The 15,365-nt window shown below is 42.3% G+C and overlaps 1 protein-coding gene across 9 annotated transcripts in view; it reads right to left on the minus strand.

Moving 5' to 3' along the window:
• LOC102376702 (dermatan-sulfate epimerase) overlaps positions 1-15,365 on the minus strand; it is a 350,602-nt gene that overhangs the window by 22,297 nt on the left and 312,940 nt on the right. For 5 of the 9 annotated variants that reach the window (XM_025207039.1, XM_025207041.1, XM_025207042.1 and 2 more), the window contains 2 exons: positions 12,977-13,445; positions 11,933-12,022 (listed from right to left, as the gene is read on the minus strand). In XM_025207039.1, coding sequence (XP_025062824.1) covers positions 11,933-12,022; positions 12,977-13,445 — 559 coding nt within the window. Of the gene's footprint in view, positions 1-4,311; positions 4,622-7,477; positions 7,497-11,932; positions 12,023-12,976; positions 13,446-14,690; positions 14,821-15,365 lie in introns of those variants that run through there. The other 4 variants (XM_025207044.1, XM_025207040.1, XM_025207047.1 and 1 more) reach the window with 4 other exon arrangements.

A 15,365-nucleotide genomic window follows, 5' to 3' on the forward strand; every position in this document is an offset into this window, starting at 1 on the left:
AAGTCACAGAACAGAGATCAAAGGTCACCTGCTCAATAGTTCTGGAAACTGAGCTATGTTTTTATCCTGAGCGGATTCCCACAGGTCAGACTTGATGAACACACTTGTGGTGATGTGTAGGAAAAATTGTAACTGCTGGCCTGCATTACAGCTATTCCATGGAGAAACAGACTGTAGTTTCCAGGGCTGGCAATCCACCCTTTTACACTAAACTGTTAAAGAAGAAATGTTAGAAGCATTTATATATTTAAAATATCCCTGAGAGGTGCACTGGAAAACAGCAGTTCTTGAATGTTGCCAAGAATAAAAAGTAACAGCAAGCAAGATGAATCTAATCTTAGCAATAAACTAAATATTTGCCTGCATATAGCAGTTTACAGTTTTTGCTTGGAAGGTGACTTAGTGTAGAAATTTCAAAAGTAAGTAGGCACCTCTTAGAACCTATTGTCACTGCACCACTCTCTCATTTTATTATTTCCAAAAAAAGGAGAATGGATTTGCATCCCTTCCCTCCACCACCCGGAAATAACAACAAAAGTAATACATGAAAGAATTATTACCATTATACTAAAATTTGAAAAATTATGATAATGCAAGATAAGTATTCAAACTACATTAGAATCCATGTAAATAGAAGGGAATTATCAGAGGCATTTCATTTATTGACCAAATTTAGGAGCAATATTTTTTGCCAGGATTGCTCTTGTTGAAGTTCTCATCTTAATGCTTCATCATCTTCACTGTCCTTTAAGGGTATACTACATGATCAGCATAACTAAATTTGGGTAAAAGAGCAGTCAAACTTTGCTATGATTCCATAGAAATGACTTAAAAATCTTTCCTGGCTTTGTGTTAAAAGGTTAACCCCCCACTCCCCACCACCACCCCTGCTGATCCAGCTGTAAATGGTTACTTAGTCACTCAGGTTGAGAAGTCAAGGGTGGCTGGATGTGAGGTTATATGTATCTCTTCCTTGTGTGCCATTTCTAAAGAAAATGATGTGATCCAGAGATTTCAAATAGGAATCCATAGTGTCAAAAGCTGAATTGATTCAGTCTTTGCAGCACAGTCTAACCTGGATAGGCTGAGTCAGTTTGTAACTGCACAGACATCCCAGAAATGCAGGCACACACATGCCTGCAGTAGCTTAGGCTAGAAGCTGGGGGGTACTAAAGCAGTCCTCCCTTCCCTTCCACAGTGCTGAACTGAGGAGGGTGTGGTCAGGCCCTGGCAGAACGCTCTGATTAGGGAGAGGTTCCCCCTCTTCTAACCTGCCCAGCAGGGAATTGATAACACAGTGTTTATCATCCCTACTCAGTGTTTATCTGCCCATTAAGAAAACAACAGAGGGACATTTACCAGCTACCTGTTGATTCTGCCTTTCTCCTGTCTGCCACAGCAGAGCCATAGCCATAGCCAGCATGTGGTCTGCTAGCTCAGGGTTTTCAACCTTTTTTTTATAAGTATACTCCCAGCAGCCAGATGTGGAGCGGGGGGAAGCGGGTGGGAGGAGGGTGGCACACTATTGGATACAGAGCAACGGCAGCATGGGGTGGTGCATGGCGGCAGCAGCCACCTTCGTGTGCAAACTCCTCCCTACCCCGCCCATGTCTAACCAGCTGGGCGGCACCTGTACAGCCCACAAAAGGGTGCCACTGCCCTCGTGCCCCACCCCAGCCCTGCTCCTAGGAGGTGGCGTCATGGTGTGCTGGGTGGCGGCGCTCCATCCCCACCTGTGCATATACCCTAGGACCTTCCCTAGTTCCCCCAGGGGTACGCATACCCCCGTTTGACATCCCCTGTGCTAGCTAATGTTGAGAGGCATCTGTGTAAGGCAGAGGGGAGTGGGGGAGCAGGAGGAAGCCAGGCAGACTCCTGCAGTCTCTGCTGAGCTCCAGCCAGGGATCAGAGGGGAGGAGCCAGCTCTGCTGTGGAGCAGAGAGCCCCACCCAGTCCAGAGAGCATGCTGGGATGCTGGGGGAGTCTGGTTTAACTTAAATCAGAAAGGGGTTGGGACAGACATTGCATAAACTGGTTTTAGCCAAATCAGCTAAATCTCATGCTATGTTCAACCAGATTTATCTCAAACCAGTTTCAGCCATTTTCAAACTGATACATGTGCATTGAATGTCTGTTCTATTACAGGTTTAAACCAGTTTCTGATCACTTAAACCGGTTTACGTTTAATGTCTGTCCCTAGCCAAAAACATCCTGACCTGTTGTGGTCTTTCTGAGGTCTTTGCAACAGAAGAATTACTTCATTATATCTCTGTAATCAAATCAAGTGAAAAGTAAGAGCTGGCATTTTCTAAGGCATGCCTTGAGCCTAACAAGGGTGAATCTGAATTCCTAAATTTTAGGAAACAGGGAACACTGATCCTCTTATCCAAGCAGTATTGTTTTTTAAATGCTATTTTGGCAGGAGGTAAAATAGCATTTGATTTGTATTTAACACCCTGTGCCATCCAATTTGATTTATTGGGATTCTATTAGGGCAAAGAAGGACAGGGAGGAGAAGTTTTGCACAGGAAATGAAGATAAAAGGGTTTAAGATAGGTAAGGCCAATTAAAATTATGGTTGCAGGCTGTGGCTAACACTTTTCCTTTTGTAAAAAGTTCCTTGAGATCTTTAACAACCATGGGGAGACCAAGAAAATATGGCTATGTGTAGATGAAACAAGAGGCATGTGTGCCTGACATTTTAAAGTGGGCTAAATGTTTTTGCACTGCTTTAATGGTGTTGGTGTCTGCATGCCTTGGCAGCGTATTGCGCATTCATTCCAGCCTCTGTAGGAAATTCAGTGCTGTAATGCACCTGAAATGACTTGGGGCACAGCAAACTAAAACTCCTTCGAGGAGTTTTAGTTTGCTGCCTCCACAGCCATGGAGCAAAGCACCGGGCTCCGTGTAGCTCCACAGCTCTGCAGGAAGCCCTGTAGGCAGCCTGGCAGCAGTCTGCAAAAGCAGGCTCCACCCAGGAAATGTGGTGAGCCTGATCTTTTTTCCACCCCTCCCGAAGCCTGCCTGCCTGCCTGAGCTGCGTGGGGGCCCGGTGCTTCCCTCCACAACTGCAGTGCCCTCTGGGACCGCCGAAGTCAGGTGCCTGTGGGCGGGTGCCACCTGGGAGCGGGGCTGCCGCTGCTGCGGAGGGAAGCACCAGCTCCCCTGCAGCCCCGGCACCACTCTGCCTGCCAGAAGCTCCCCCTCCCCTCCCCACTGCTGGAGAGGCAGGTAAGTCAGCGGGGTGTGTGCACGACATGGGGGTTTAAGTAGTCCTAAATTGAAGTGGTGTTTTTTAAAACCTGCCGCTTCAATTTAGGGCCCCTGTTTTGGTTACACACATCATTTCTTGATCTGATGACTAACCTCATGGTTAGGACCTTCAGTTGGGCTGTATCCTCTTTGCCAATGGACAGCAGATATATAATTATTTCATGCAAAGTGGAACAGTATCAACAGACAAACTGAGACCCAGCCTTCCTGCAGTACCCCAGGGCATTTGTACATATGCTCTAGGAGGCAGGGGGTGCTTTTAATTATCTGAGAGCCACCCTAATTAAAGCACCCAAAATGTCACGTTTACTAGCGTCCTCATGCTGAAAAATGGCAGCAGGCGCGCTTTAACTAAAGCTCATTGAATGAGCTATAGTTAAAGCATCCCCACCACCATTTTTTAGCGCAGGGATGCTGATACGTGTGACACTGAAGCCTGCTAGAGCATGGTAATTACCACGCTCCAGCAGACTCAATTAATTAATTACAGTGCATTGGAGCAGCCTCAATGCATGGGTATAGGTACCCCCAGTGTCTGGTGGATAGAGTGTTCTTCTAGGAGGTGGAAGATATAAGTTCAAATCTGATAGGCAAAGGAGATAACTGAACAGGGGTCTATTACCTGCTGAGCAAGTGCCCTGTACACTGGAATTTTGAATAAAAGGACACAGTTATTTCTGGCTGCATTATGGTAATCCAGCTCTTAATCTTACAAGATCCTGGCAACAAAATATTTTATATCCAGTCAAATGGCACATCTAGTTTGGTATGAAAAGAAATGAAATATTTCATTTTCTCCAGTGACAAATACAGAAAAGCTTTAACTTTTGTTTGGTCCAAACCAATAAATATTTTTCTCCTGTTTTTTTTGGGGGTGGGGGTGGGGGGGGAGGGGGGTGTTTTTTGTTACACCAGTTGATCAATTACCTACACACCCCTAGTGCTTGGCAGATTGCAGGGAATGGTTCTGAAAAAAAAAATTTCAAAAGTTGAATGTGACCATTTCTATGGGAGTAAGAGAGAAAAAGCTGTGCTCACACATCTTTTCCTGGTTCTGTTGCAGCAGTCACAAGCCATACCCAGACGTCCTATTGGTAGATGTTGCTTCACAACAAAAGGAAGGAAGTTCTAACAGCTTTGTTCATTTCAACCCAGTTTGAAACAAGAAAGGAGGCAAAAAAAGCCATGCTGAGTACATGTAATGGGCTAAAATAGCAAACAAACAAACAAAACCCAGAAAAAAACAGTTTTCTAAGGTCTAAGAGCCTGTCATAAGAATGTGAGAAAGTTTGGTCATAATGTTCTGGGGACCAACTCTACCCATTCCTTTTTTGGTACCACTAGGTTCTGCCAGTATTCTCTTGTTTTTCCCCATAGGTCTGTCCTCTTCAGACCATTGTCTCTAAAACCTCTTTCATGCCACTGCCTTTATATGGCCACGTCCAGATGAGCATGGATGTTTGGTTCCCCGGGGAATATCTTTGCCATGCGCGCTGGGCAGTGATTCTGCTGTTTGGAACCATGGCTGGCAGCTGCTTCACAGCTCTGGGCTGCCTGGCTCCACTTTTGAGTGGTGCACACTGCCTGTATGTGCGCTGTTCCACTCTTTTTTTCCAGTTTTTTTTTGATCCCTGGATATCCAGGGGTGAAAAAAACCTGTGGAAAAAAGTGGAGCAGAGCATGCACGGGCAGCATGCCCTTGAGTGCAGAGAACATCTAGAAGTGTGGTATGTGGCACCACAGATGTGTTTGCGACATCACATACTGCACGGCCGTGCTCGTCTGGAGATGGCCTGTATATCCATGTAGTCAGATTTCATAATTGTCTTTTATTAGAAAAATGATTCTTTGGGATTGACTGTTCTATTTAATCATGCACCTTCTGCTTTTGTAATGGCTGGGACAGTTTAGGAATAGTGCATCGTGGATCTTGCACAGAGCTAGAAGAGGTGACTTGAGGTCCTTTCCAAACCTATGGGTCTGTTGAAAAGCTCATTTTGGTAGTCTAGTGTGCTATAACAAAAGGTGGTGCCAAACAGAAACAGCAATTATTTTATATTATTTTACTATTTCAACAGACTTTCTAATACTGTGTAGCAAATGTTTATACCAGACATTCCACAAAATGAGCTCACTGTACTTACGGCAGAGCCACAAAATCAAGGCTTAATTGTATTTAACAAAAAGATATAAAGAAATCATTGGCACTTATGTTAGCTACTGGTAACAATAGCTATTGAATAGTTAGACAAGGTTCCTTGGGTGTATCTGATATCTTTTATTAGACCAACTAAATAGTTGGAAAACAATTTTTAAGCAAGCTTTTGGTTTCAAAAACCCTTTGTCAGGCTAAGGAAGTTTCAGCAGTTGATGTGTGCTCTTCCTGGATGGACCGAAAAGTAAAAAAGCCAGAGGCTGTGCTGGTATGCATATAATCCAGGCAGTTGGTGAAAATGTAGATTGAGGAGTCAATGGCATGAAATGCAAAACCTGCCAACACATCTCCACCACCCCCATAATCACTGTACCCCACAACAGAGCCATCAACATTCCTGGATCTTACAGCTGCACCTCCAGAAATGTAATATATCTCATCCAATGCACCAAATGCCCTGATGGAAAATACGTAGGTGAGACCAAACAACAACTGCACACCAGAATGAACGCACACCGGAAATCTATCAAAGACAGGAATACCTAATTACCTGTGGGAGCACATTTCTCACAAGAAAACCACTCTCTCCCCCAGTCTCTCAGTCCTGATCCTCAAAACACTTCCCAGAGATGAGCCTATGAACTCCACTTCATCAACCTCCTGGATACTAAAAATCATGGACTAAATATAGACATTGGATTTATGACACATTATAACCTGCCTGACAGCTGACTTTCCAGGTACTTCTCCACTATTCATCCCCCTCCTCTCCCCAACACCCAGCCTGTCTTTCACCCATTGACTCCTCAATCTACATTTTCACTGACTGCCTGTCTTGTATGCATACCAGCACAGCCTCTGGCTTTTTTACTTTTCATTCCATCCAGGAAGAGCACACACCAACTGTTGAAATTTCCTTAGCCTGACAAAGGGTTTTTGAACCCAAAAGCTTGCTTAAAAATTGTTCTCCAACTATTTAGCTGGTCTCATAAAAGATATCAAATTCACCCAAAGAACCTTGTCTGCCTATGTCCTTAGATTAACATGGCTACAACCTATACCCCTGTAACATTGAATAGTTATACACTCAAATTTAATTTTCAAATGATATATAGTTTTGTTACAGTTTTCATATTCTGTCTCTTTATTTTTCTTTATTTTTATGAAGGCACAGATAAGTCAAATTAACTCTGTATCCTTCATGCCTCTCTTACAGAAGTTTCCATGACACAGTCTTATAAATCCCTATTGATCATTATTTGAAGGTAGATGATGGCAGATTCTCATTACTCCAACAGATGTTCCAGCTTTCAGAGACCAACATAAAACTTTAAAGGTATGGTGCACTGAACAGTAGAAATACACTGCTAGATGTGATATTGTGAGCTCCACAAGTTTTAACAAGCAAAAAATAACAGAAGGCTTCTAGTTAATGAGGAAGAATCAAGGCTGTTATGCCAAAGTCCCCTGTAAATCACTGCTTCATTCACTTCTATTTTTTGGGAAAGTATAGTTTTTTGGAAACTATATTTTTTAATATAACAAGCCCATGAAGGAGGATTTATTTCACATTCTCCTTGTTATATGCTGGCAAAATATTTATATTAAAATGGTCCATGGACCGTGCAAATAATATTAAACTCTAGCACACTGCCTGCAAAATCTCTCAGTGTAACAAGGATGCAGAATTTGTCATTTTGCAGGACATTGGTGTTTCTATCTGTAAGGCAAGCTTTTTATTTTTTTTTGTCCAAAATATAAAATCTGACTAAAATCTTATTTTTACATGTTGGGGGGTCTCTAATTACATCACCCAATTCTGGAAGAGGCTGAGAAAGCATATGGAAAGAATCACTATTACACATCCCATCAGCCAAAAATGCACTCTAGCAAGGGAGTGTTCTAGAGGCCAGTGACAGATAAAATGCCATGGAGCTTTAACCTTCACAATTATCCTCTATTTTTTGTAAGAAGCTGCTCAGATAACATACTATGATGCTAATATAATTTGCTACAAATTTTTCCTGAAATCCAAACAATTTCACATACCAAATCCCAGGAAAATGAAACAAATTCTCTGATGCTGTCTAAAAAGGGTCCCTTTGCCTTCCTTTAAGGTCCAGTGCAAACATTTTCAAATAAGACTGATTTTCTGAAGTGCTTTTTCTGCCTTTCTGGAGTCCAAAGTATGGTCTGCTTACATATCATTACTTTAATGATTGACTATGCTTACCCATAGCCTGTTGTCTTTTGTTTAATCTAATAAATAAATCATTGACAAAGATATTGGCCGTGTGTAGATGAAACGAGAGGCATGTGGCCACGACACTTAAAGTGGGCTAAATGCTTTTGCACCACTTTAATGGTGTCCGTATTTGCGTGCCTTGGTGGTGTATTGCACATTATTTCCAGGCACTGTAGGAAATTCGGTGGCATAACGCACCTTAGATGACTTGGGATGCTGCAAACTAAAACTCCTTCGAGGAGTTCAAGGAGTTTTAGCTTGCTGCCCCTACAGCTGTGGAGCGAAGCACCGGGCTCCGTGCAGCTCGGCAGCTATGCAGGAAGCCCTGCAGGCAGCCTGGCAGCATCCTGGGAAAGCAGGCTCCACCCAAGAAAAACAGTGAGCCTGATCTTTTTTTTCCCCCCTGGAGCCTGCCTGCCTGCCTGCCTGCCTGAGCTGCGTGGGGGCCCGGTGCTTCCCTCCATGGCGGTGGTGTCCCCCAGGACTGCCTGAGCCGGGTGCCTATGGGCGGGTGCTGCCTGGGGGTGGGGGGACTGCTGCAGAGGGAAGCACCAGGTACCCCATTCCCCACAGCCCAGGGACCGCTCTGCCCACTGGCAGCTCGCCCTCCCCTCCCCGCTGGAGAGGCAGGTAAGTCAGCGGGGGGTGCGCACGACACAGGGATTGAATCATCCCTAAATTGAAGTGGTGTTCTTTAAAACCCACCATTTCAATTTAGGGCCCCCATTTCAACTACACACGCTCATTGTGACTACCAATACTCTGTTATCAGTAATATGCTATCAAATTTTCCTGTTGTAACAAACAGCTCAATTTTCTGTTAGACCACATGAACAGGAATTGAATTAAGGTTTCACATAATAGTATTAGACTTCCATCTTTTCATAATTACAGTAAAGATGAAAATAGACTCAGGAAATGAAAAGATTCCCATTAACATAAAAATTAAATTTAAAACTGAAGACTGACTTTTTAATTTCTATATATCCTGCACTGCCCTAGAGCAGTGAGGATCAATCTTTTTGGCAGGTGTGCCACAAGTTAACCTCATACCAAGTGCCAAGCCGATCCCCTTCCCCTGCCCAATTTGCTGCTCTGCTTTCTGCTTCCTGCCTCATCTGCTGCTTCTGCCCTGTTTGTCACTATGCTGACTGTCCTGTCACTGGTCTGTCCCATGCTATATACAGAGGCTGTCTCTGTTACTTGTGGCACAGGTGCAACAGGTTGGCCACTCCTGTCTTAAAACAGAGGTTGGCAAGATACGGCCAGAGCCAAATCTGGTCTCTGGAGCCTTTGGATCAAGCCAGCAGAGCCATGGCTTTCACAGCATTTGATTGTGAGGGGCTCTGGGGAGTTCTCCCTGTACCATACCACTGTCAGGCACCTGAGATTCCAGTGGAGAGGGAGGTTTGCCCATATTGCACCATAGTCAGGTGGCAGTAGTCAGGTGGCATGGGCAATGGCAGTAGAGGTTGTGCCCACACGATACTGCAGCCATGCAGCAGGCAGATTCAGTACAGGGGACCGGGCCCACCTTCCTCTGACCCCAGCTGGGTCATTTCAGCTTCTCTTTTAGAAAGCTCTGCTAACCCCTGCCCTAGAACAATGATTTGTGACATGCTGAACCACATTTATTTTATTTAGTTTTACAAACATCACCAATATGACTTTCATGTTGGTTTTATTAGAGATCTCAAACCTTATTTAAGATTATTTAAAATATTTCTTAAAAGAAGTGATTTGCACATGAGGTTTTTAAAATTATGGCTGTTACTTTTAGATTCAATGTAATTTTAGCAGAGATCACAGAGAAAATCCAGGTAGGACTGCCAAAGGGATCAAGTTCTAACAGCAAAACTTTAAAGAACAGCAACAGACCTGATTTGAAACATTCCTTCTAATCAGACAAACACCTCTGGGATAAAATGGGCTTCCGTATGAAACTATGTACCAGCATCAAAACTATTAAATCAGTGGGGCTGCACTCAGATAGCAATATGGAAGGAATTCCTTTTCCAAAATTCCAGGCAAATTAGGAATAAGAAACTGCACTCTATGGGTGCATCCAGATGCACATGGACGTTTGGTTCACTGAGGACAAGTAGCAGCGGTGTACCCGGGGAATGCCTGTGCCACATGAGCTTTGATGCGTGGCAAGTTGCCCCTTGTGAGGTAGTGGAGGCAGGGCTAGCACTGGGCTGGGCCCAGCAGCCTGACCTGGGGTTCCAGGGGCTCCCGGGGCTGCAGCCGTGGTAATTCAGCTGTGCAGAGTCTGCCTGGCAGTAGAGCGAGACAACAGGCAGCCTAGCTCCACTTTTCAGCAGCATGTGCTGGCTGAGCATGAGTTGCTCTGGGTTTTTTCCCCATGTTTTTTTTTGACCCCTGGATATCCATGGGTCAAAAAAACATGCAGAAAGAAACCCCGGCACAGCACATGCTTGGGCAGCACACCATTGCAACACAGAGAATACCAGACTTTGCGGTATGTGGTGCTGGAAACGTATTTGCAGCACCAGATACCGCACAGCTGTGCTCATCTGGATGTGCCCTAGAGCAAAAGTCTTCTAAAGCTCCATTACTGTTATATTGCATGCACTACTCTATACAGATTCATACACCATACTCATCACAGTACTGTCCCTGTGCCTTCCATAAGTTTACTAAGCAATGCAACTAACATCTGTCACACATTTGTTCTCTTTTCAGGGTAAGAATAGTATGCACTGAAGTGTTTAATTTGGTAATTTTTGAGAAACGCCCCCCCATAGATTAAATACAAATACACACACATATACCCACTCTAAAAGTCAAAGAAATATTCTTTCTATTTAGAGAAGGAGGTGTTGAAGTTTGTGATGGTTGTTGTTACTTCCTGAGGGAATTCATTCCACAGTCTGCAGTTGCAGCCTAAGCTCTGTTTTTTACCCTTATTGTATAAAGTAGTTTGGTGCCAGAAAAGCAAAGTTGGTAACCACCATTTTTATCTTTAGGTGATCTTTTATTAGATATTCCCAGATATTTGAGGACTGAAAGTCCCTGAGTGCCTGAAAGATTAGGACTGAGACCTTGAATCTCTATACTTTGATGAAAAACTTTTGACCATAAATTCCACAAAAATGCCATGGATTGGCACTACGGAGCCTTTGCAAAGCAGGAAAAAGTGAAAGGTGGAACATCTCAAAAAGCCCAAAAGCTAAATCCTCTCACCTGTGTTTTTTATATTAAAACCCCAATTCTTTAAGCTGCGCCCTGTATGTTCAGGGACATTAAGGTGGAGTTTTGATGTTAGTCTTGAATAATCTTGTCATTTGCTCTTATGCTATATTTTCCAATTATATTTCATTACAGGGAACAAATAAGGAGGGAAGAACTGACCTCAAAATAAGCCATTGTCTAAAGCACAGAGAGACAAATCACTCAATAACATATATGAACTGGGTTTGTAACATTTTCCCCTTAAAAGTTAAACTACAGGTCTGACGTGACACTTACTGTTAAATATATGAAAATCAACAATGGCTGCATACTGAATATAGGTTTCATAGTAGAAATGTAAGATGCCAAACAAGGTTGGCTTATAAAGAAAAAAGGTGATCCAGGGCTTATACAGTGAAAGTAAATAGAATGAATTTATCCTCCCATACTTCAGGGATAGAAACAAGAAGTACTACAATAAACACCACCATCAAGCACTTAGGGCATAACTGTTCTAGTTATGTATACTGTACTTCACTTAATTATTGGAACCTCTATACCTTAGGTGCCCTGTCCCATCAGGCTGATATAATTTGACTGGGTTTATGCATCCAGAATTACTACACAGTCAGTGGACCTCCTAAAAGCAATCCAGAAACAGCAGAAGTGCCTAGAGGAAATGCTGAACACAGGGGTATATCTGAATTCCTGTTCATTTTAAGAATTCAGATGCCTGACTCAGGGTCTCCATTAGTTGCTTCCATTCACTTGTGATTCAGAACACTTCAGCATCTTCTACACTGAACTGGTTGGTGGTAGTGGCCATCTTCTATACAATAGTCCAGTGATTTTGAGCACTCACCTAAATTTTGGGAAACCTGAGTCCTAGGCCCTTCTCAGCCTGAGGGAATTCCAATACATATCTCCTACTTTCCGGAGACTGCCCTAACCAGCAAGCTTTAGAATGGTGTGCGCAATGGTACCGTCCAATCCTCTGGTTGAAGTTGGGTTACTGAGCAGCCAAAATTTAGAAAATCAAGGAGAGTAAGCAAGAAAAAGACTACCTGTTAATCCAAATTTTTAAATCTTCAAGACAGGGTTCAGAACAGTAACTGGTGGCACACTGAACTGCAACAGATATCAGATATTTCATACTGTATTTAATCAAGAAAACACATTCTGTATTATCATTGTGAGGGACAGTGGGTGCACTTACATGTAATCAAACATACTGCAAAGTGCAGTCACATGTCTACACATGCACACCCATACCGTGCATAAATATGGCAACTTACGCCGACTTGAGCATAAATTTGATACCTGCATTATGCAGGTATCAAATTTATGCCCAGTTAGGTATTGTACAGTAACACAGGGGGCCTCTGCTGACTTCAGTTTGGGACTAAAGTTAGTCCCAAGGGCTGGCAGCCATCTGGCTGGAAGCTGAAGCGCCCTCTGGTGGCCAAAAGGGCACATGGCAGGCTGCTTTCACCTGGGACTAAATTTAGTTCTGGGTCACCTGCACATGTAGCTGCCAGCCTATTCTCGCTTACTGCGCAGTAAATTTAAGCTGGCGTAAATGCACGTGTAGAAACCCCCAATAAGTATCAATCTTATGTAATTTGAAATTAAATGTTTGAGATACACTGGTGTCTTACAAATGAAGACTATCTCCATTTGCTTTCTTTTTTAGCGAAGTCCATCTAAGCAGGGTCAGTCATTCTAATTTTTTACAGGAGAGATAAAAGGTAACACCTTTAATTAGACCTCTGTTAGTATTTTCTAGTCCCCAAACTTTGCCACCTTCCCTATGTTGCGTTTAATCTTACCACTCAGCATTAGAGGAATTTATAATTCCTAATGTCCAATTCAGATGAAAGGTAATTTGTATATCTTTTTTATATAAGATGGGCTTATTAATTCTCAAAATCAATTCCTAGTAAGGTGAATGCCATGGTAACTGAAATGCAATTTGGGATATATCTACCAAATATAAAAGCCTATAACTGCATAGTAATACACTCAAGAACATCATTCATGCATTCACACATTCATTCATTCCACTACAAGAGAATTTACGCAGTAAGAACAAAAAGACAAAAATCTACCAACTAGGCTGAGCCGCCATCCTTTCCATGTAGTCCTTGGCCATGTTTATGGCTTCGAGGTTCTCAGGGTAGAGCACACAGAACATTGCCAGGGCACCTAGGTTGTTTCCATATATTTCATTCCACCGAGAGCTGAATTCCTTGGGGTCCCAGGGAGGAAGGTACTCCAGTGGATTGGATAGCATGGTCTGCACTGCCTCAGTCAACCGATCTGTGATGTGCTGATGTGTAGTGACCGCCTTGAGCCGCAAATCTCCCACCTCTCCTTTAGAAAAGTAAAGCATGGGGTAGCTGTCGTAGTTGGCATTGATGAAAGGAATCACAGTTCTTGGGTTCTCATCAGTACTATAGGCCAACGCGAAATAAACCACATTTATGAAAAACACACTCGGGGCCCCCCGTGTGTGAGTCCTCATTGTGGCATCAGATCTCCAAGTCTCAATGGAAGCCAAACCATCTTTGAAATATCCTAGAGTAGACAAATATAAAAAGAAAAGGTTAGACAGTTTTTGGGACAATATTAATCCCTCAGGCGTGTTTTAGAAAAAAATATGATTCGGTCCAGAACTGTAAGAAAACTGATGTGCTTTAAGTAATTTTCAGACAAAATCCCTTCTGAGCAACTGCCTTTAAAATTAAGGAAATCTGTACTTTGGAAAGAATGCCCCTTTTCCACAGAAATATCTTTACTCAGATGATGGAGTGATAAGGATGGTATTAATATACAGTGACATACAACAAAATACATAAGCCTTAAACTCTTGACTCACCAAGATTTAGAATAATTGCCTTTGCCTAATGTAAAACATCACTGAGCATGCTAGCAAATGGAGGAGAAGGAAGGGGAGGGAGACAGAAAGATTGTGTTAACAGCAGCCAAGACTGTATGCTGGATTGGCTGATGTTAACAGCTGTGGAGTAAAGGATTTGGAATGCCGGAGGTTTGTGCTGGGGTCATTTTATACTGTGTACAAGGCCTCTGGTTCTGACACGTCTTCATTTAAAAAAAGAAAAAAGAAAAAGAATGCAACAGAATCCAGGAAAAGCAGTTGAAATAACTGGCCCTTAGGGTGTGTGTCAGACTTTTTTATTATTATTATTGTAAAGGTTCCTTCATTTTACATGTGGAGATTTACAGGCAGTTACTAAAAAAGGCTGAAAGTAAAATAAAAATTACTTATTTTCCTACATACATGACTGTGTTAAAATGTGTTTCAATGGCAAATCTATACAGAGGTTAAATGTAAATGTTTAAATATAGTTACTTTTAAAAATTACTAACAACGTAGCCCCAAGTCTCAGATAAAACACGGCTAAAATCCCCCTGAGGAAAGTCAGGGAATTCTTGGAATTCTTAAGAGGGGAAAGGTTACAGAAAGCAGACCCAGGAGAGACAGTTTAATGTAAATAATGAACAGTAGTTTTAAATTATTAGAAAGAGAAATAGACTGAAGGAAAGCAGCAGCCAAAAGAAAACAAATATATATATATCTATAAATATATCTATAGATATATATATATTTCAAGGAAAACCTGTTTCAGAGGATTCAGAAAGAAAAATCTTAAGCTAAAATACAGAGTAATCGCTTACGCTTCCTATACTCCCTACACATGGAAGAACAACTGAATTCATGCTGCTAAATCCATATTTAGATATCTGAATCCCAATATAACAAAGTAGTTAAGCACATTCAAAGTCAACTGAACTACTCACATGCTTAGATAAGTATCTTGTTGTATCCTCACAGAGTTAAGTATCTTCTTGGACTGCAGCCCTAAGCTAGTGGGAGCTGCTGGATATGCAGCACTTTTGAAATACAGCCATTAATTCAGGCATCTAAATATGAATTTAGGAGCCTAACTCCAGACATTTTCAAAAAACTTGTGCCCAATTTGTATGTCTTCCTTTATGTGGGCCTATTCATTCTGATAACACTGTTTTTAGCATGGTAATTTTTTGAACACTAAGTAAGGGGAGGAGAACCTAGAATAGAGTGTTTTTGATTACTACTCTAATGCACAGCACAGGTAAGTTTGTCTTTGTTGGTTGCAATACAGCTGTGATAAGACACGCTGTGTCGGTTGAGATTTTTTTTCTAAATCCACTTTTATTATATCTCTTCTCTTTCTCTCTCTCTCTCTCACACACACGTGCACAAACACACATCTAGCCAATTACATGTAGGACTAATTATGTCAACCACCCATATAGAATGAAATCATGCAACAGAAAATTCTGAAAGGAAAAGGTTAAGAACCAACCAAACCAGTATATCATGTTTGAAACATGATGTGGGTTTTCCAACAGTTGTGAAGAATTGTGTTTTCATAATGAAAACCGCAGTTCTTCAAAAGTCTTTTTAATCCTTTAAATCGGGGGGGGGGGGGG

The sequence above is a fragment of the Alligator sinensis genome, unplaced genomic scaffold, assembly GCF_000455745.1.
Source record: "Alligator sinensis unplaced genomic scaffold, ASM45574v1 scaffold38_1, whole genome shotgun sequence".
Lineage (NCBI taxonomy): Eukaryota > Metazoa > Chordata > Crocodylia > Alligatoridae > Alligator > Alligator sinensis.